Source organism: Sphaeramia orbicularis, chromosome 8 (assembly GCF_902148855.1).
Source record: "Sphaeramia orbicularis chromosome 8, fSphaOr1.1, whole genome shotgun sequence".
NCBI classification, from domain to species: Eukaryota; Metazoa; Chordata; class Actinopteri; order Kurtiformes; family Apogonidae; genus Sphaeramia; species Sphaeramia orbicularis.
This window is the reverse complement of record NC_043964.1, coordinates 21,355,447-21,376,894: the sequence shown is the minus strand read 5'-3', so window position 1 is coordinate 21,376,894 and position 21,448 is coordinate 21,355,447. Positions and strand designations below refer to the sequence as shown.

Here is a 21,448-nt window from a genome sequence, read left to right as displayed (position 1 = left end):
GGAAGCAGAGGTCAACTTACGTGAGGCCCAGAGAAATCAGAAGACCTGGTATGACCAACAAGCTCGTCATCAAGAGTTCCAACCTGGCCAGAAAGTCCTGCTGCTTCTCCCCTCTTCCAACAGCAAGCTCCTGGCCAAGTGGCAAGGTCCTTACCTCATCACCCGCAAGATGGGCCCGGTTACCTATGAGATCCATCATCCAGAGAAGAAAAGACAGAAACAAACATACCATGTAAACCTGCTGAAAGAGTGGAAGGACAGGCAACCTGAAGTACCGGCTCTACTGGTGAGGAAGGTGGACCTGGAGGAGGAAGAGGATGCTGGCCCAGAAACCCAGCTGGTTTCTGAAACTCCTGTCCTGACACATCTGGCTCCAGAACAAAAAGCTCAGCTGCTCAAGGTTTTCCAGGAGGCGCCATCGCTCTTCGCTGCAAGCCCGGGGAAAACCACAGTAGTGGAACACGTCATCAGGCTTAAAGATGGACGACCAATTCGCCAACGTCCCTACAGGGTCCCACAACAACTTGTGGTCAAGCTGCAGCAGGAAGTGGAGGAAATGCTGAAGTTGGGGGTCATCGAACCATCTAACTCTGAGTGGTGCAGTCCGGTGGTCATCGTTTTCAAAAAGAATGGGTCTCTGCGCATCTGCATTGATTTCAGAAAACTCAACTCCATCTCTGAGTTCGATGCCTACCCGATGCCGAGGATTGATGACCTCCTGGAGAAGATTGGAGCCGCCAAATACATCACCACACTGGATTTGTGTAAAGGGTACTGGCAGGTACCACTGGAGGAGTCAAGCCGACCATACACAGCCTTCCGAACACCAGCTGGCCTTTTCCAGTTTACTGTGATGCCATTTGGTCTCCATGGAGCACCCGCCACCTTCCAGAGGATGATGGACAAAGTTCTCCAGGACTGTGGGCACTGCAGCGCTGCTTACCTGGATGATGTGGTGATCTTCAGTAACACCTGGGAGGATCACCTGAGACACCTGTCCCTGGTCCTGGGGAAGATTCAGCAGGCAGGGTTAACCCTTAACCCAGCCAAGTGTGAGTGGGCACAGCAGGAGACAAGGTACCTGGGTTACCAACTGGGCCGAGGAGAGGTGCGTCCACAAGTGGATAAGGTGGAAGCTATCCGCAATTGCCCTCGTCCTCGCACCAAGAAGGAGGTGCGGTCCTTCCTCGGGTTGGCTAGCTGGTACAGGAGGTTTGTGCCGCAATTTGCCACCATTGCAGCCCCACTCACAGCACTCACCAGCAAAGACCAGAAAAATCCAGTCGTTTGGTCAGAAGAGTGTGAGACAGCTTTCAGCACCCTAAAATCCTTCCTGTGCTCATCACCAGTCCTCAAGAGTCCTGATTTCAATCAGAAGTTCCTTGTGCAGGTGGATGCTTCTGCTGTGGGCCTGGGAGCAGTTTTGGCACAAGGGGAGCACGGAGAGGAGCAACCCATCCTGTATCTAAGCCGCAAGCTTCAGCCTCGTGAGACCAGGTATTCCACTGTGGAGAAAGAAGGCCTGGCCATTAAATGGGCGCTGGAAAGTTTGAAGTATTACTTACTTGGAAGGGAGTTCGACCTTGAAACAGACCACAGGGCACTCACCTGGATCAATTCCATGAAGGACCACAACAGCCGTTTGACCCGATGGTACCTGTCACTCCAGCCGTTCCACTTCACAGTCCGACACCGAGCAGGAAAGAGCAATGTGGTAGCTGATTACCTTTCCAGGCTGCCGCACATCGTCAGCCTCCGGGAGGTGGGGGATGATGTGACGGAGCGACCCCGTCACTGAGTCTCCGCTGTCTCCTGCTACGTGCGGAGCACACGCGACCCGGCACACGCACACACATACAGGCACGCGCACACACACACTCATGTTATTCAGTCTCTCCCCGTCCGTGTTTGCACTCATTCATCAGTTCACCATTCACACCCTCTTCTCCATCCAAACTATAGCGCAACCGAGGGTGCACACTCGGCCGCATTTTTCAAGTAATTGCATACATATCTACAACAGTTCAATCACTTACCTGGGTCTGTATTGTCTCGGCGTTCTGCCATGCCCGCCACGTCACTCAAAGGGACAAGAACGAGGGGTCATTTCCGGGGCATTATTATGGGGGAAATCTCGCGCGGTTTCCAGTCATGTGATTTAATTATGTAGTGTTTTTGGTTTTCTGTATTTTTATTTCAAGGAAGAAGGTATTTTGGTTTGATATTTAATTGGAAAATCTATTGAATTGTGAAGTGTTATATGTTTATTTTAGTTGTGAATAATTGTGTTTAAAAACACTGGTAAAAATACATTTTGTTAAAAAGTCTTTATTTGACCGGCCCATAAGGAGGGGCTTAGCATTTAAAAGGAGGCTGCTGAAGCCCTGGTGAGTGAGTCTTCTCAGAGTTGCAGAGCTGGCAACTGAGCTGTTGATTCTGAACCTTGGTGAGATTTTTTTTTTAGTGTGTGACAATTTTTTGGTGAGTTATGGAAGAACTCTGTTTAAATGCATTTTTTTTTTTCTTGAACTTTGTAAATTTGTAAATAGTGTTTTTTTTGTTTTTCCTTTTTTTTTTTTGACTTCACTTGTAAATATTGCACTGCACTTTGGGAGGCTGACGGCAAAATAAACCACCACCATTTTTGCACTTTCAACTACGCCTGTGGTGTTATATTTTTGAGCAGTGTGAGAAAGAACCCCGCAACAAAAGGTTAAATAGAGAGAGGAATTAATTTGGGAACTGCCAAAAAAGTTGCGCTGTGTCTTTATGAGTTAAAATAGACTTAAATTTCCCCAATCACACATTGTAACAGTTTCGGATCTGCCTTTAAAAACTCTGTTCTAACTCTGGGAACCACCATTAGTAGGATGTTCTGAGAGCGCAGACCTTCCTCACTCACCTCATTTGCATTAATACCATTGTTGGCTGACCAGGTGGCCTGAATCCATGTAAATAATTCAGGTAAAATCCAGTTTATCGTCTTTTCATGGTCATCAGATATGACCCATGGGGACGTTCAGAAGCTCCGCGTTGAACATAGAAACACCGTCATCTTCTACAACACTGATTCACCAGAAAAACCCATGGAGTTGGATCAATGACAGTGGATGGAGATACCTGTTTTTATTAAGCTAACGATATATTTTCCTGCAAAAGTCAGGTTTTCTCTGTTTTTGGGATGATAACTTTCAAATGTAATCTCAGCACGTTGATTAAAGTACATGATCAGTAAAATAAATACTGGAAAATACCTGATTTTCACTGAAAAAGTGCAAAATGGAGAGGATGATATATGATAAATAGCGATAAATCACTTAAGGAAGGTTAAATAGAGAGAAAAATTAACTTGGGAATTGCCAAAAAAGTAGCACTGGATCTTTCTGGGTTAAAATAGACTTAAATTTCCCCAATAACACATTCTGACAGTTTTGTAAATATGTAAATAATTCAGGTAAAATCCAGTTTGTCGTCTTTTCATGGTCATCAGATATGACCCATTTGGACGTTCCGAAGCTCCGCAGTGAACATAGAAACACCGCCATCTTCTACAACATTGATTCACCAGAAAAACCCATGGAGTTGGATCAATGACAGTGGATGGACACACTTGGTTTATGTTCAGTTAATGATAGATTTTCCTGTAAATGTCATTTTTTCCGTATGATAACCCTCAAATGTAATCTAAACATGATGATTAAAGTATATAATCAGCAAAATAAATATAGGAAAATACCCAATTTTCACACACAAAAACAGCTAAGTGGAGAGGATAATATGATGATAAATAGTGATAAATCACTTAAGAAAGGTTAACCCTTTCATACATAGTGGTCACTACAGTGGACAGCTGTTCTACAGCTGTTCTCTTGTATATTCATGGATTATTTATTTTTACACATATCTTTATTTAAGTTTTAAGACACTACATATCTTTTCTGACATGAATTGGTAACCTTGTGTAGATCTCCCCTGAGCATAAACCCCCAGAATCACAAGCCCCCCCCCATAGTTTTCACAGAATTTATCAGGAAATACATGTTTCTTTGCTTCAAAAATTAAACGCACGATGTCCAGCTGATTCTTATTCTTATTATTATATTTTACTTTTTTATTTTCTAATTTTTTGAAAACTTTTTAATTTATTTAATCAATTTATTTATTTATTATTTATTTATTTTTATAAGAAATTTTTCAATCACATTGTTTTTTCATGTTTAAAGAGAAATGAAAACACTCAGGGAAAAAATCTTGATTAAGGTTATCATAATTCGTGCATGAAAGGGTTAAATATAACGAAAAATCAATTTGGAAACTGCCAAAAAAGTAGGGCCATGTCTTTCTGGGTTAAAACAGACTTAAATTTCCCCAATAACACATTCTGACAGTTTCTGTAAAAACTGTGTTCTGGCTCTGGGAACCATAGTTGGTTAGTTGGATGTTCTGAGAGCGCAGACCTTCCTCACTCACCTCATTGGCATTAATACCATTGTTGGCTGACCAGGTGGCCTGAAAGTACTCCAGCATCCTCTGCTTCAGCTGCTGAGGGAGTCGATGCACTCGAATGAAGTCCTTGAGGTCCTTCATTCGTGTGTGGTACAATGAGCGTCGCGAGTACATGCGCTGGATGATGGCAGTTACGTTTCCAAACACCACAGCGTGCATCAGAGCTGAAAGCAGGACAGTGACTTAGAATAGGACATTCACGGTAAATGTATCATTTTTCGTGATAAGCAGGAGACGTACCACCCATGAGCATGATGCAGATGGAGAAGATTTTTTCTGCATCTGTGTTGGCGCACACGTTGCCGAACCCGACACTGGTGAGGCTGCTGAGGGTGAAGTAGAGCGAGGCGATGTAAGCGCTCGGCATGGAGGGTCCTCCTATGGTGCCGTTGATGTATGGGGTCTCCAGACGCTTTCCCAGCTCCTGAAGCCAACCTGGAGGAGGAGGTCAAAATGTGGTCGGATAACATGAGCATAGATGTCGTAGGTGTAAGGGTGTGTATTGGAAAGAATCTGGCGATATGATACAAATCACACTAGGATCACGATATGATATATCACAGGTGTCAAATATGGGGCCCAGGGGCCAAATCCGGCCCGCCAAAGGGTCCAATCCGGCTCGTAGGATGAATTTGTGAAATGCAGAAATTACACTGAAGATATTAACAGTCAATCATTTTACTTTAGGGCCCATATAAAGCCCTCCTTTAGTCTCAAGTGGGTCAGATCAGTAAAATACTACCATAAAAACCTGCAAATAATGACGATTCCAAGTTTTTCCTTTGTTTTAGTGTAAAAAAAAAAGTGAAATTACATGAAATTGTGTAAATTTACAAACTAGCCTTTCACAAAAAATATGAAAAACTAGTAATGTGTTAAGATAAGTGCAATTTTACTAATATTCTGCCAGTTACTAAAATATTTTGTAAATTTGCAGATCCATTGTGATCTGTAAGTTTTAATGCACATTTACAAATGATAAGCAGAGGCAAAATATAGTTAAAATTGCACTTATTTTTCTTAATAAATTTCAGTTTTTTCATGGTTGTTCATGTTATTCACATTTTTAAAGGGACAGTTTGTAGATGTAAATGTTTCCATAATGTACTTTTACTTTTTTCACTATAAAACACATTGAAATGCTTGGAGTTGGCATTATTTATATATTATTATGTTATTATTTTAGTGGTCCGGCCCATTTCAGATCATACTGGGAGGATGTGGCCCCTGAACTAAAATGAGTCTGACACCCCTGTAATATATCATGATACTGTTAAAAAATCAATTTTTTGTTTGTTTCATTTTTTTTTCCTGGAAGAATTGAATTACACCAGAAATATGCATAAATACTAAACACATTTTTATTTGATCACAACAGGAGCTAATGCTATATCACAAAATATTCCTGTGTTCAAACTTAAATTATATTTTACAGACATTACAGTTTAAGCTCCTGTTCAAATGTTCAGATTCTATTAGTTCATAACTAACATCAGAACATTATTTTTGTGCAAACCCAACAAAGGAGCTAACATCTGCCTCTCAGACAGTAAAAAGTGATTTTAGGATGCTACAAATAACCATTATGTAATAAAACAGTGTTAAGTAATAATAAATAAAATAGAAACGAAAAACAAAAACAAAAATTAACCTCTACAATATCTGCATTATTATAAATACTTTAAAAATATCAATACAGTACTTTTTAATATCGATACAGGTGTGTGAAATGAAATATCGCGAGATATTGCAGAACCAGTATTTTCTTACACCCCTACTTAGGTGACAGTATTATAGGAAATCTCCTCCTCCTCATTCCTGTTGTTAATGGATGTCCCCTCTTTTGTGGTAATACACTATAAAAATTCTAAATCTTACCAAGTGTATTTTTCTCATTTCTAGTCAAAATATCTCATCACACTTAAAATAAGGCATAAACACCTAAAGAGGAACTTTTCAGTGAGATATAAGAACTTATTTTTAGACAATAGATCTTGAAAATCTTATTTTAAGAAATCTTACCAAGATAATTTTCACTTGTTCCATTGGCAGATTTTTTTTTTGTTGCTAAATTCAAGATTTTTTTTTACTTTTTCAAGCAATGGAAGAACATTTTCAAGATCTGTTATCTAAAAATAAGTTCTTATATCTCACTGAAAAGTTACTCTTTAGGTGATTATGTTTTATTTTAACCCTTTCATGCATGAATTATGAGAACTTTAATCAAGATTTTTTTTTCCTGAGTGTTTTTATTCTTCTTTAGACACAAAAAAAAGAATGCAATTGAAAATTCTTTTATGAACCTATTTTTCACGGAGTTCCAAAAATGTCCACTCAGCTTGACAGACACCATGCATTTAATTTTTAAAGCAAAGAAACATGTATTTATTGATATATTGTGTGAAAACAATGAAATAAAAACATTTTTAATGTTGCCAATCTGTTGTTTTCTCACATTTTAACATACTTTAATACTAGTATATTCACTTCATGGAGATAATATGCAAAATCATAATGAATGAATGAATAAATAAATAAATAAATAAATAAATAAAACCTTTTAATTGCAGTTTAATAACAATAACAATCAATTAATTTACACTCAAACATGTTAGTGCAGATCAGGTTTATCTAGAACAGCAAACTTACAGTAATGGTATGAATGTCAGTGTTTGGGATGATGCATTAGTGTCCATTGTTTTGCCTGATATGAAACTAAAACAACAAAACCCATGAAGAGAACAGCTGTAGAATATCTGTTCACTGTAGTGACCACTATGCATGAAAGGGTTAAGTGTGATGAGATATTTTGACAAGAAATGAGAAAAATACACTTTCCAGTGTATAAAAGGCAAAGAGTGATATAATGCAGAATGATGTAATGAATGGCTGGTGATATAATGGATTTACTTCATGACTTGCACTTCCTGGGGACTGAGGAGCCAAGCTAGAGGTTTAAATGATGCTGAGGCATTCAAGCGTGACTAAAGATGTGCAGCGGTGCCCCCTTAGCTGTCATGAGAGGCACTAAGAAATGGTTTAGTAAAACTAATGAGGAAGAAGGACCGTTATATTTTTGATTTAATGGTGTTGGAGTTGTCAGACACACTCACACAATGACTCACCTATGTCCCAGGTAACCGGGTCACTGCTTTCTATCTCATTGCGGCCAATGACGTACCAGACACAAGCCATCCAGTGAGCCAGCAGGGCAAACACTGACATAAGCAGGGTGAGGACCACAGCGCTGTACTGGGAGTAGCGATCCAGTTTCTGTAACAGGCGCAGCAGACGCAGCAGGCGGACCGTCTTCAACAAGTGGACCAAAGACGTCTGGATAAGGAGAGGGGCGAAGGCAAGGGAAGGGTTACATCTGGTCAAAACAATTAAACTACAATAATCTACACCAAACTTATATTTTTGGGTAGGTAATTACTTCTATTTTAAGGATTTTTTTTTTTTTTTTTAAACTTAATTTTTATTTAGTTTTGCTCATCCAAATATATAAGACATTTCACTATTATCACACATCCCCATATGGCACACATGAAAAACAACAAAAACAACAAACAAATCTATATCTACAGTAGATATTGATTACAGTCAATCACAAATGAAACATGAATGACAAAAACATAAATCAATCAATCAATAAATAAATAAATAAAAATTATACACACACACACAAATACGTATTATAATACTACTACTAATACTACTACTAATACTACTACTGCTACTACTACTAATAATAATACATTTTATTTATAGGCGCCTTTCAGGACACTCAAGGTCACCGTACAAAGTTGTTAAAAGTAAATAAGATAAATAAAACACAATTAAAATATAAATAACACACATGTATACAATAGGGTGGTCCAAACATTTTTTTTTAAGATTCTCAGGATTAGAACCCTGCATTTGGTTCCATATCTGGCCAAATTACTTCAGTCCAAATTTTATGCAAATTAATTAATATTAAGAGGTTGCACAAGACACATGAAGACTACTCTATATACCATAACAGAACTAGCCAAATGAATAAGGCATATTAGAATAATTTGTAATTTTATTCTCAAAATCAAACTACAACTCGCATAAAAATGTTACTTAGAAAGTCCAGCAACCACTGCTGCTTTATTGAAGTTACAAAAAATGTTCCTGTGTTCTTTGACATTTTGGAGCCAGTACTGTTTGTGATCTTCATTTTTTGTTCGACTACAGTTGAAGTCTTGAATAAGTGTCACCCCTCTTTCAGCAACATCATTGACAACTTTTCTGGAAAGCACAATTTTAGCAGCCTTCTGAAAGTCCGTATCATCAGCCCAGTCTTCTGGAGGAATTCTGAAGAATGTTTGTGGCAGATCCAAAGTTTCAAAGAAACACATGGTGCTGGTGGTGACAAAATCCCTGATCTGCTTCCCTTCATAATCTGCTGGATTAAGGGCATCCCATATTGACTAGATGAAGCACTCAAACCTTGGTTTTGATAGTACTGCTGCTTCTCATAGCAGGTCAGCTCGGCTATGCTGAAAATGCAAAATTAGTCAATTTCAAGGAAAATTCCAGCAACTTGTGCAACCTCTAAAACATCTCCTTTTTCTTCCAAATTTTTTCCTAAATCATCTTTTGAATGCCAAAACCTAATGCAGGGTTCTAATTGAGGTTATCTGAAACTTTACTTTTTACCATGATTGTTGGACCACCCTAGTATACAACCACTTGTGAATGTTTATTGCATTAAAAGCTTAATCATGGGACTCCATCTCTTTATAAATAGCTCTCCCTGAATTCTAAGTACATATGTAATTTGCTCCATCTGATAGATTTCCCTCACTTTCTCAATCCAAATGTTATATGTTGGAGGTTCAGGTTTCAACCACTTGCTAGTGATGCATTTAATGGCTGCTGTTAGTAAAATTTGCAAGAGGTATTTTCGGTTATTTCCCTCTAAACTTTCTGGGATTACACCTAAAATAGCAAACTTAAAATCTTTAGAAAAGGAAAATGTATTTTGAAATGAGAAAAAAAAATCTGTGATAAAAAAATAAAAAAATAAAAAAAAAATTGAGAAGTTTTAGGAGTGTGAATGTTTGGAAAATGGCAAAGTTTTCTGCCGTCATTCTGGGTTCATTTTATAAACTCTCATAAACGAACTAAATTTATTCCAAATACATTGATATTTGACAGTTATATTATTTGTCATATTCTAAACACACAGCATTTAAAATTAATAAATGCATATATCTATGCAAAATTAATTTGAATATAATGTTAATATTATTTGTATGTTGTAAATATTGTAAAAAAAAAAAAAAAAAGTATATGATATTGATAATTGAAATAAAAAAATGTTTCATTTGATATTTACTTTAGTCGTCCATCCGTGACGCTGACATTTTTTAAAACTCTTTCTATTTTAATATGATAAAATATTTTTTCTTCTTAACAAAAAAAAATTAAGGAGTTTTATGAGTGTGAATGTTTGGAAAGTGACACAGTTTTCTGCTGTCCTTCTGGGTTAATTTTATAAACTCTCACAAGTAAACTACATTTATTCCAAATACATTGATATTTGACTATTATATTATTTATGTCATATTCTAAACACACAGCATTTAAAATTAATAAATGCATGTATCTATGCAAAATACATTTGAATATAATGTTAATATTATTTGTATGTTGTAAATATTGTAAAAAAAAATGTATATGATAGATAATTGAAATAAAAACTGTTTAATTTGATATTTACTTCAGTCATCCATCGGTGACGCTGCCATTTGTCAAAACTCTTGCTATTTAGGTATGATAACATATTTTTTTCCTCTAACAAATTATCAGGTCGTAAAATAGAGGATTTAAGGTATACACTGAATAATAAATATAATAAACTTCACCTTTGAGAACTTTGTAATTCTTGCAAAAAATAGAAGTTAATTTGTGTCCATCTGTGATGCAGTAGTTTTTGATATTTTTCATTTAAAAATATTTGAAACTAAATTTTGCCCTTTGAGTATGTTTAAGATGGCATTTAGACCTTTCCAATTCTGTGTAATATTTGTCTTAAACTTGTCTGGTTCAAAAAGTAGTGGTCTGTCCATCTGTGACACACAAAACAAATGGATGAATCCATTTTTCCTGACCCCTACAAGATCATTAAACACTTCTACTTCTGTTCTACACTTCTACTTCTGAAGTTCACCAACTCTTTCTTTGTGAACTTCTTGTTATAAATGGACTTTGAACATGAAAGCATTTAACTATACTCATAAAAACTTGCAAAAGGGTTCATCTTACCACTGTGATGTTGAAAGCGTAGAGGAGGTCAAAGGGCAAAGCCGCAATCAGGTCCACAAAGAACCAGGTGGTGCAGTAATGGAGGTAAATGGATCGGGGGTTGTACACTACCTGACCAGACTGACTCACATAGGTGGTGCGGAAATTCAGAATAATATCTGAAAGAAAAAAAAAAAGAAATACAGAAAAACGTGAAATGACTGCTTGGTAAAAATCCTCCCTTGAACTTTAGCTCAAATAAATGCAAAACAACAAACAGACTGCAATTTAGTTTCATAGACCAATCACTGTGACAACTCTGATGGATACACTGAGCAAAACACTATAATAAACTATATCACATCAGTTCTTAAGCCTTAAAGACCTCCAGTTATTATGAGGTGACGTCCAAATGACCTGGAATAAGTGATTTATCACTATTTAAAACTATTTACTATAATATTATCCTGAAAATCAAATATTTTTCCTACATTCAATTTATTGACTGTGTAAATGTCCGTAAAAGCTCAGAGTAAATTCAACAGTTACAGTGAGAGAGACAGAGAGAGAGAGGGAGGGGGAGAGAGAGAGAGAGAAATAGAAAGAGAGGAGAGAGGAGAGAGAGAGGAGAGAGAGAGAGAAAGAGAGAGAGAGAGTGAGAAGGAGAGAGAGAGAAAGAGAGAGACAGAGAGAGAGAGACGGAGAGAGAAAGAGAGAGAGAGAGAGGAGAGAGAGAGGGAGAGAGAGAGAGAAAGAGAGAGAGACAGAGAGAGAGAGAGGGAGAGAAAGCGAGAGAGAAAGCAAGAGAGAGAGAGAGAGAAGGAGAGAGAGAAAGAGACAGAGAAAGAGAGAAAGAAAGAGAGGGAGAGAGAGAAAGAGAGAGAGAAAGAGAATGAGAGTGAGAACGCGAGAGAGAAAGAGAGAGGGAGAAAGAGAGAGAGAGAGTGAGAAAGAGAAAGAGGGAGAAAGAGAAAGAGAGAGAAAGAGAGAGAGAAAGCGAAAGAGAAAAAGAGAGAAAGAGAGAGAGTGAGAAAGAGAGAAAGAAAGAGAGAGAAAGAGAGAGAGAAAGAGAGAGAGAGAGAAAGAGTGAGAAAGAGAGAGAGAAAGAAAGAGAAAGAAAGAGAAAAAAGAGAGAGAGGGAGAAAGAGAGCAATAGAAAGAGATAAAGAGAGAGTGTGAAAGAGAGAGAGAAAGAGAAAGAGGGAGAAAGAGAGAGAAAGAGAGTGAGAAAGAGAGAAAGAGAGAGAAAGAGAGTGAGAAAGAAAGAGAGAGAGAAAGAGAGTGAGAGCAAGAGAGTGAGGGAAGAGAGTGAGAAAGAGAGAGAGAAAGATTGAGAGAGTGAGAAAGAGAGAAAGAAAGAGAGAGAGAGAGTGAGACAGAGAGAGAGAGAAAAAGAGAGTGAGTCAGAGGTGTGTGCTGTTTGCAGACAGACTTGGACAGCAGCTGTGTTCACATGAACTCTGTGAGGAAATTCCAGTCATTTGCTGAACATCAATAAGAGAAACTGCAGCAAAAGTATTGATCTCATCGCTCTAGTATGGATCCCATACCCATACTCACCTTGGTATTGATACTATTGACATTCAGATGGATAAGCCCAGCCCTACCACTCCATAATAAATAAAGCACAGCCTTTGTTTCTTACCATTACTTTTTTTCCAGACAAAGGCCCATGACACTGAAAAGGAGTTTGTGACCCACTTTGGGTGGTGACCCACCAGCTGACAGTCCGTGGTGTAGACACTGTCACTTACCATAAACTGACATATCTGCATTAAAGGTGGTGACACACCTGTGAGAGCACAGAGGCTAATTTTAATCATTATCATCACCACGGCCGTCACAGAAACAAACCCCATCCCACATGACAGATGTGATATCACACTTCCTTCAGAGCAGAAGTAGTTCAAAGTGAAGAAAATCTAATTATGATTTACATCCGGGGGGGGTGTCACCCAGTGTGGGCGAGTGGAGGTGGTGGATTCAGTCGTGCATCTGCCATCACCACGGAAACAGCTGTAGCTGCCTTGGGAAATAAAGTTGTTCTTAATATAAACTCAATATTATTGTCTCTTCACAATGAGGATTCTTTTGTTTAAAGGTCAGCTCAGTGCGCAGTGTGTAATCAGTGGAGATGTTTCTTTAAATACTATAAATGCTCCTCAATAACAAGTAGACACCAATGCCTACGAGAAGAAGAAACACTTTCATTGCTGAGTTTTCTTAAAAGGTTCTGAAATTACACTAAAATATTTTCAGCACTTGCATCATGTTCTGCTTTAGTGTGATTTATTGTGACTCTTGTTAGAACTATGTTTGAACCCTTTCATGCATGAATTATTAGAATCTTTGTCCAGATCTTTTCTTGAGTGGTTTTATTCCACATTAGGCATGAAAAAATCAATGCAATTGTGGGTTTTTTTTTCATGGATTACAAAAAATGTCCACTCAGCTACACCACACATTTTATTCTTGAAGCACAGAAACATGTATTTAAATCTCAACATCAGAAAGTGATATGAAAACAATGAAATAAAAATTTTTTTAATGCTGCTAATCTGATGTTTCTCATTTTAACATACTCTAATACTAGTTATGACTCACTTGATTGATTGATTTGATTGATTGATGTATTTATTTCTAATATGAATGTCAAAACAGAAGAAAATGAATAAAACACTTCAGCATAAGATATATAATACATATTCAAAAAGGAGTGAGAAGAAGCATAACTTCTAAAATCCCACCCCTTCTCCTTAAATAATTAATAACAGTAATAATCTTCCTAGTTCATGGAGATAATATGCAAAAAAACCCAAAATTTTGTTTTTACTGTTAATTACAGTCTAACAATTAACAATTGATTTACACTCAAATATTTTACTGCAGATCAGGTTTATCAAGAACAGCAAAGTTACAGTAATGGTATGAATGTCAGTGTATGGGATGATGCATAAGTGACTGAATTTTAAGTGTTTGACACAAAGAGGCAAATGAATGTTGAGTTTAGTCACTATGACAGACTATGTGTGAGTTATTTTTAACCCTTTAATGCATGAATTATGAGTACCTTAGTCAAGACTTTTTTCTTTAGTGTTTTTATTCCTCCTTGGGCATGAAAAAACCAATGCAATGGAGTTTTTTTTATTTTTTTTATTGAGTTAGAAAAATGTCTGTGCATTATATTTTTGAAGTAAAGAAATATGTTTAAATCCCAATGTCAGAAAGTGATATGAAAACAACAAAATAAAAACATTTTTAATGCTGCTAATCTGATGTTTTCTCACATTTTAACATATTCTAATACTAGTTATTACTCACTTCATGGAGATAATATGTAAAAAAAACCAAAATTTTGTTTTTACTGTTAATTACAGTCTAACAATTAACAATTGATTTACACTCAAAAATTTTACTGCAGATCAGGTTTATCAAGAACAGCAAAGTTACAGTAATGGTATGAATGTCAGTGTATGGGATGATGCATAAGTGTCCACTGTCGGCTGATTATGCAACTAAAACAACAAAACCTGTGAATATACAAGAGAACAGCTGGAGAAGAACTGTCCACTGGAGTGACCACTATGCATGAAAGGGTTAAATTAAATAAGCACCACTTATACATTCTAATCAACTGAATGCCCTGGTTCAGTGTGTGCACGTGCATCAATAACTTTAGTTTGTGTAATTATGGATAAGAAGAAAATATCCCACAGGTTAATATGAGCACTCTGAGACTATTACACATAAAACATAGATTGTGCAAATTATAATTCAGAAACACAATACATAGGAAGACTGTAGAGGAGTTTAACGCTAGAAGCTGATGTTTTACTGACTGAATTTAAGTGTTTGACACAAAGAGGCAAATGAATGTTGAGTTTAGTTACTATGACAGACTATGTGCGAGTTATTTTTAACCCTTTCATGCATGAATTATGAGTACCTTAGTCAAGACTTTTTTCTTTAGTGTTTTTATTCCTCCTTGGGCATGAAAAAACCAATGCAATGGAGTTTTTTTTTTTTTTTCATTGAGTTAGAAAAATGTCTGTGCATTATATTTTTGAAGTAAAGAAACATGTTTAAATCCCAATGTCAGAAAGTGATGTGAAAACAATGAAATAAAAACATTTTTAATGCTGCTAATCTGATGTTTTCTCACATTTTAACATATTCTAATACTAGTTATTACTCACTTCATGGAGATAATATGCAAACAAAAAAAAAAAAAGTCTAACAATTAACAACTGATTCACACCTAAACATGTTACTGCAGATCAGGTTTGTCAAGAACGGGCAAAGTTACAGTAATGGGATGAATTACAGTGTATGGGATGATGCATAAGTGTCCACTGGGTGGCTGATATGGAACTAAAACAACAAAACCCATACATATGAATAACTGTCCACTGTAGTGACCACTATGCATGACAGGGTTAAAGTCCTGGTACCTTATTCTTGTGAGATAAGTGAATAAAAAACGTGATTTTAATGGCAATATTTGAGTTAACTAATAATCATTTTTGATATAACCTTACTCTAAATATCTAAGCTCTGAAAATGTAATTTATCACTTAAAAGGTGTTCCAATCTTAATGTAATTTTTAATTTATTTGTACTTTTTATTTTAATATTTTAAATCATTTTTACAGTGCAGTAACAAAACAAAAGAAAAAAAGAAAAAAAAAAAACCCCACACACAATACAACAAGGGGGGATGCTGTTCCTGATGCATTCGACTGCTTTTCTGTACTTGATCTGATATCAGGAATTAGTGTCTTTGAATATGGTCCATTTCTCTCATCTTAATCCTCAGATGAAATGTTAATTTTTCCATGGTATATATTTCCTCTATAATGTCCAGCCATTGTTGTAGTGGAAGAGGGTCATTTTTTTTTAACCTGTTCCTTGTGACTACCTTTTTGCAGGCAAGAATTAAAATTTTAAATAAGTAAGTGTCTTCTCTTTTAATTACCGTCATCAGGTATTAAACCAAGTAGATAATCTGGGGGTCCATTGGAAATTTATAATTTTAAATATTCTCATTGTCTGAACAACATGTTCCAAAACATTTGCATTTTTACACATATAGAAGATATGCGAGTGGTTGGCATTCAGTGAACACATCCTCTCCTACAGCATTGCTACTGTTTTTCCCCAATTGTTTGCTTTTAATATTTGGTGTTATGAAAACCGAAATAAGGTTTTTCCAGCAAATTCTCGCCAACCTTTAGAGCTGATGGATGTTAGCTGCATTTTACACATAGAAATCTTAACCCTTTCATGCACGAATTATGAGAACCTTAATCAAAATTTTTTCCTGAGTGTTTTTATTTCCTCTTTAGAGATGAAAAAACAACAATGTGATTGAAAATTTTCTTCCTGAAAAATAAAATAAAAACTAAATAAATAATAAAATTATTTAAAAAAATGTACAAAAAAAAAACATACAAAAAATAACAATGAAAAAAAAAAAAATCTCTATGAACCTATTTTTCATGAAGGTTGCAAAAATGTCCACTCAGCTGGACACCACACGTATAACTTTTGACGCGCAGAAACATGTATTTACTGATAAATTGTGTGAAAACTATGGAGAGGGCTTGTGATTCTGGGGGTTTATGCTCAGGAGAGATCTACATGATGTTGCCAAATCATGTCAGAAAAGATATGTAGTGTCTTAAAACTTTAATAAAGATATGTGTAAAAAAAAAAAAAAAAAAAAAAAAAAACTACAAAAAGAAAAACAAAATCCATGAAATATACAAGAGAACAGCTGTAGAAGAGCTGTCCACTGGAGTGACCACTGTGCATGAAAGGGTTAATGTAATTTTAACATTTACAATTTTCCAGTGAACAATCCGAATGTATCGTACCAAGTATGAAGAGCACCTCCACTGCGATGTCGCTGCCTATCGTGCTGTGAGTGATCAGTGAATGATGGACGCTGTCTTCATCATGACTGGCAAAGCAGACATCGTATGGCACGGTGACTGCTACGTAGAAGGTCGCCAGCAGAATTAACCAATCCCATAAGGCCTTGAAGATACTGTAGTGAAGAAGTATGAAGCGGGACTTCTTTACAGACGCCACCTTGTACTCTGGCAGAGACGGTTTCTGGAACATGCTCTGGTGGAGGGTAGAAAGATGAGCACATTTACTGTAACTGACAGAAAGATCCTGACTATCACAATGTAGAGCATGAGATTTAACCCTTTCATGCATGAATTATGAGAACCTTAGCCGAGATTTTATTCCTTAGTGTTTTTATTCCTCTTTAGGCATGAAAAAACAATGCAATTTAATTTTTTTATTGAACCTATTTTTTATGAAGGTAGACCATAAAACCATAAAAAATATTTTCAATAAAAAAAAACAAAAAAACATTTGCAATGAAAAAACATTTTCAATCAATGAAAAAAAAGTGTTGAATGCCAAAAAAATTAAGATCCAAAAATTGGTATTTGGACACTTTTTTTCTTTGATTGAAAATGTTTTTTTTTTTTTTGTTTTTTTTGAGTGAAGTGAAATTTTTATTTTTTTTTGATCGAAAATTTTTGTTTTTGGTTCTATGTGTAGCATAGTAAACATACTGTGGTTCATTCCACTACTACAAAAACAAAATCAAATAAAGCAGTTTTGGGGTGATTTAACGGTAAAATATTCAGTAAAATAATCGGTAGTATAATTAAAAGTAACAAATAAGATGAATGAAAAAATATTTAAGATCCAAAAAGTTGGCATTTGAACACTTTTTTTCTTTTGATTGAGTAGGTTTTTTTTTATTGAAGTAAATTATTTTTAATTGAAATTTATTTATTTATTTTGATTGAAAATATTTGTTTTGATTAAAGCAATAAAGAAACAAATCTACCTTTATAATTTTCATGGCGTTCCAAAAATGTCCATTCCACTGCACACCATGTGTTTAATTTTGAAGCAAAGAATGCAAATATCAGAAAGTGATAAACTGTGTGAAAACTATGCAAATAAAAACAATTTTAATGCAGCTAATCTGATGTTTTCTCACATTTTATCATATTCCCAATTTTTATTATCAGTTGCTTTACACTCAAAACATATCACCGCAGATCAGGTTTATCAAGAACAACAAAGGTTACAGCGATGGTGTGAATGTCAGTGTATTATTATGGGATGGTGCAAAGTGTCCACTGTGCCAGCTCATATGGAACTAAAACAACAAACCCATGAACATACAAGAGACAGCTGAATAGATGTCCACTGTAGTGACCACTAGCATGAAAGGGTTAAATCACAGATTTCCAGGAAAATTTATGTGGTAGTTTGGGATATGAACGGGAAAGACCAGGCATGTGATTGGAAAAGGACAAAAAACGCAGGAATATCCTCTTTGTATATGATAGAAAAATACATTAAATGTTCAAGATGCCAAGATTTAAAAAAAAAATAAAGGAAGAAGTAGGAAACTATGGGGTCCAGGGACATGACCCTGATGAATTCCAAAATCCACCAGCCATTCAATTTCTTATCAGAAAGTGTTTTTTTTTCTCCCAGCAGTACAATTTTAAGTCAAACATGATAGTATCTATAATATTCCAACTGCTGTTTCTTTAATCCCTCACAAACATTGACTCTTGCTTTGACAAGAGTTGGAGGCGGGGTCATAGGTTTCCAAAAACTGCGGCCTTGTTAAAATCATCTAATCATCGTCTGTCTCAATCCACTGACAAATCACTCTAACAAAATAAAGTTACAACTGAATTCTTGTTGTCCAAATAGCATAACTTTATACTTCCCTCCCCATCTAAAATATTTTACTCTGGATCAGTCATGAGAGTCACATTTCAGGACAGCAAACCTAGAATGACAGATTAAAAACCAGAAAACCTGAAAAATCACATGCCTGAAGAACTTTTGATTTTGATGAACATACTGAATCTAAAGGTTAAATAACATGAATGAATATTTTGTTCAAAGAAAAGCAAAATCTTAGACACAAGAAGACATATAATGCAATTTTTTTCCCACCGGCGTCCATTAATGTTCACATTTGACATTATCATTACGAGAATCAGGACGGGCACAGATGAAACGGACATAAACTCTTGGAATAAAAGTTAAGTTCATGAATGCTTTAGAGGCTCAGTTCATTAATGAGTGCAGTAACAGGGATGTAACGATATGAAAATTTCATATCCCGGTTATTGTGCTCAAAATTATCAGTATCTTTATTATCACGGTATTGTTGAAATTGTGCACAAAATGTTCAAAAGTACTGATACAACACTGAAATAATTTAACCAAATTATGTTTTGAAAACAAAAAAACAACAGCAAAATAATCAAATAAAATAATCGGCACAATGTACTTTCTCTTGGCAGAAACATTCAAATATTAACCCTTAGTGGTCTGAGTCTATTTTCGCCATTTTTCAGTCCTTTTGATTTTGCCTTTATATACTATATAAACAAATGTTTACTACACCTGTGAGTGCAGCTTATCACTCACTAGCCATGAGCCTCGGAGTTCTTCTTACCTGACACGTATCAGTAAACAAAAGGGTCTGGAATCCAACTTTTGTGTTTGCGGTCTTTACTTAAAACTTAGAATAATACAAACAAAAGATGAATTTCTAAATTAAATTACACGACGGTCGAAAGACTGTGATGCTCCAGGCTTCAAGCTTCTGGTTCCGCTCCTTTTTCTTTACATATTTATAATCTTAGCGGCCAATAGGATTGCATCACAAAATTATATCAAGACTTCTACTATTACTACTCAACATTCATATAATAACATAAATTATTAATGATAAATCAAACCTAAATATAAATATGAGTTTTTAACTGAAACACAAAAAATGTCTCTAACAATACCCATGTTTGGGATCTTTTTTTCAGCATAACTTCATTTATATCTTCTGCCTATTATTTTTTCACTTTAATCTACTACACTAAACAAAAATAAAACGCACCATTTTTGTTTTTGCTCCCATTTTCATGAGCTGAACTCAAAGATCTAAAACTTTTTCTGTGTACACACAAGGTTTATTTCTCTCACATATTGTTCACAAATCTGTCTAAATTTGTGTTAGTGAACACTTCTTCTTTGCTGAGATAATCCATCCACCTCACAGGTGTGGCATATCAAGATGCTGATTAGACAGCAGGATTTTTGCACAGGTGTGCCTTAGGCTGGCCACAACAAAAGGCCACTCCAAAATGTGCAGTTTTATCACACAGCACAATACCACAGATGTCACAAGTTTTGAGGGAATATGCAATCGGCATGCTGACTTCAGGAATCTCCACCAGAGCTTTTGCCTGTGAATTGAATGTTCATTTCTCTACCATAAGCCATCTCCAAAAGTGTTTCAGAGAATTCATGAAGACTGTGCGAGGAAAATGGTGGTCACACCAAATACTGACTGGTTTTCTGACCCCCCTGGACCACCCAATACAGTAAAACTGCACATTTTAGAGTGGCCTTTTATTGTGGCCAGCCTAAGGCACACCTATGCAATAATTCTGCTGTCTAATCAGCATCTTGATATGCCACACCTGTGAGGTGGATGGATTATCTCAGCAAAGGACAAAGGAGAAGTGCTCACTAACACAGATTTAGACAAATTTATGAACAATATTTGAGAGAAATAGGCCTTTTGTGTACATAGAAAAAGTTTTAGATCTTTGAGTTCAGCTCATGAAAAATGGGAGCAAAAACAAAAGTGGTGCGTTTATATTTTTGCTCAGTGTATATCAACACAAAGGACAAAGAACACACACACAAAAAAAATCTGATTTGAAAAATGTATATAATTTATTGCATAAATAACACAAGATGCTTAACGAACCTTTTCAAAGACTTTAAAAGTGAATATTGGTTCCAAATATTAGGTATATAAATTAAAATTGTAATAAATTCAAACTACACTCAAATATTTGAGATAAAATTATATCTTTACATGGGCGTTTTCTCTGGAAAAGTGTGGTAATCAGTCACGGTTATCATGATAATTAGAATTTAAACGGTAATACTAACCGTCTGCAATTTTACCACGGTTTATCGTTATACCGGTGATCGTTACATCCCTATTCAGTAATAATAAATGATGAAATACTGATCTGTATACTTTCTGTTTCTACTCACATTCGTCAGTTTCTTCTTCTCTCGTTTGGGGAACAGGTTTGTCAGCTGATGTACAATCGTTCTCCCCCTCTCTTGTACTTGGGAAAAGTGGGATCTGTTGTTTTTCCTGCTGTGATGAATGACCTCTGCCATCCCTGCTTAGAAAATTACAATACATGAAGCTTTAAAACTGTGTAAATGAATAAGCAGGTAGTATCTTGTACTGGAGACATTCTCTAAATTAAATTGAGAATGACAAATAAATTAAAAAAAAAAAAAAAAAAAACACGTATGTTTGGCCATGTCTCACCGTCTCCTTCAGAGTAGTGATGGTTTTTCCCATATGATTCACTGATGTCTTTGAAGGATAAGAGGAACAACACCACTGCTCCATTCTCGTTTTTAATTGGCACAATATCCAGGAGGCACCAAAATGAATTTCCTGAGGATATTAAACTGGCATTAGATTGAGATTACCTACAAAATTATGACTGGATTTCAATTAGTGCTGAAATAACAATGTGTTTTTAGGTGGTTCAACTCAATTCACCTC

At 35.9% G+C, this 21,448-nt stretch overlaps 1 protein-coding gene across 1 annotated transcript in view; it reads right to left on the bottom strand.

Moving 5' to 3' along the window:
• The window catches only part of LOC115424748 (potassium voltage-gated channel subfamily H member 4-like), a 65,216-nt gene that overhangs the window by 18,836 nt on the left and 24,932 nt on the right, over positions 1–21,448 (bottom strand). The window contains 7 exon segments of the mRNA XM_030142158.1: positions 4,471–4,670; positions 4,747–4,941; positions 7,632–7,839; positions 10,807–10,964; positions 16,662–16,914; positions 20,917–21,050; positions 21,206–21,337. Of these exon segments, the coding sequence (XP_029998018.1) occupies positions 4,471–4,670; positions 4,747–4,941; positions 7,632–7,839; positions 10,807–10,964; positions 16,662–16,914; positions 20,917–21,050; positions 21,206–21,337 (1,280 nt within the window).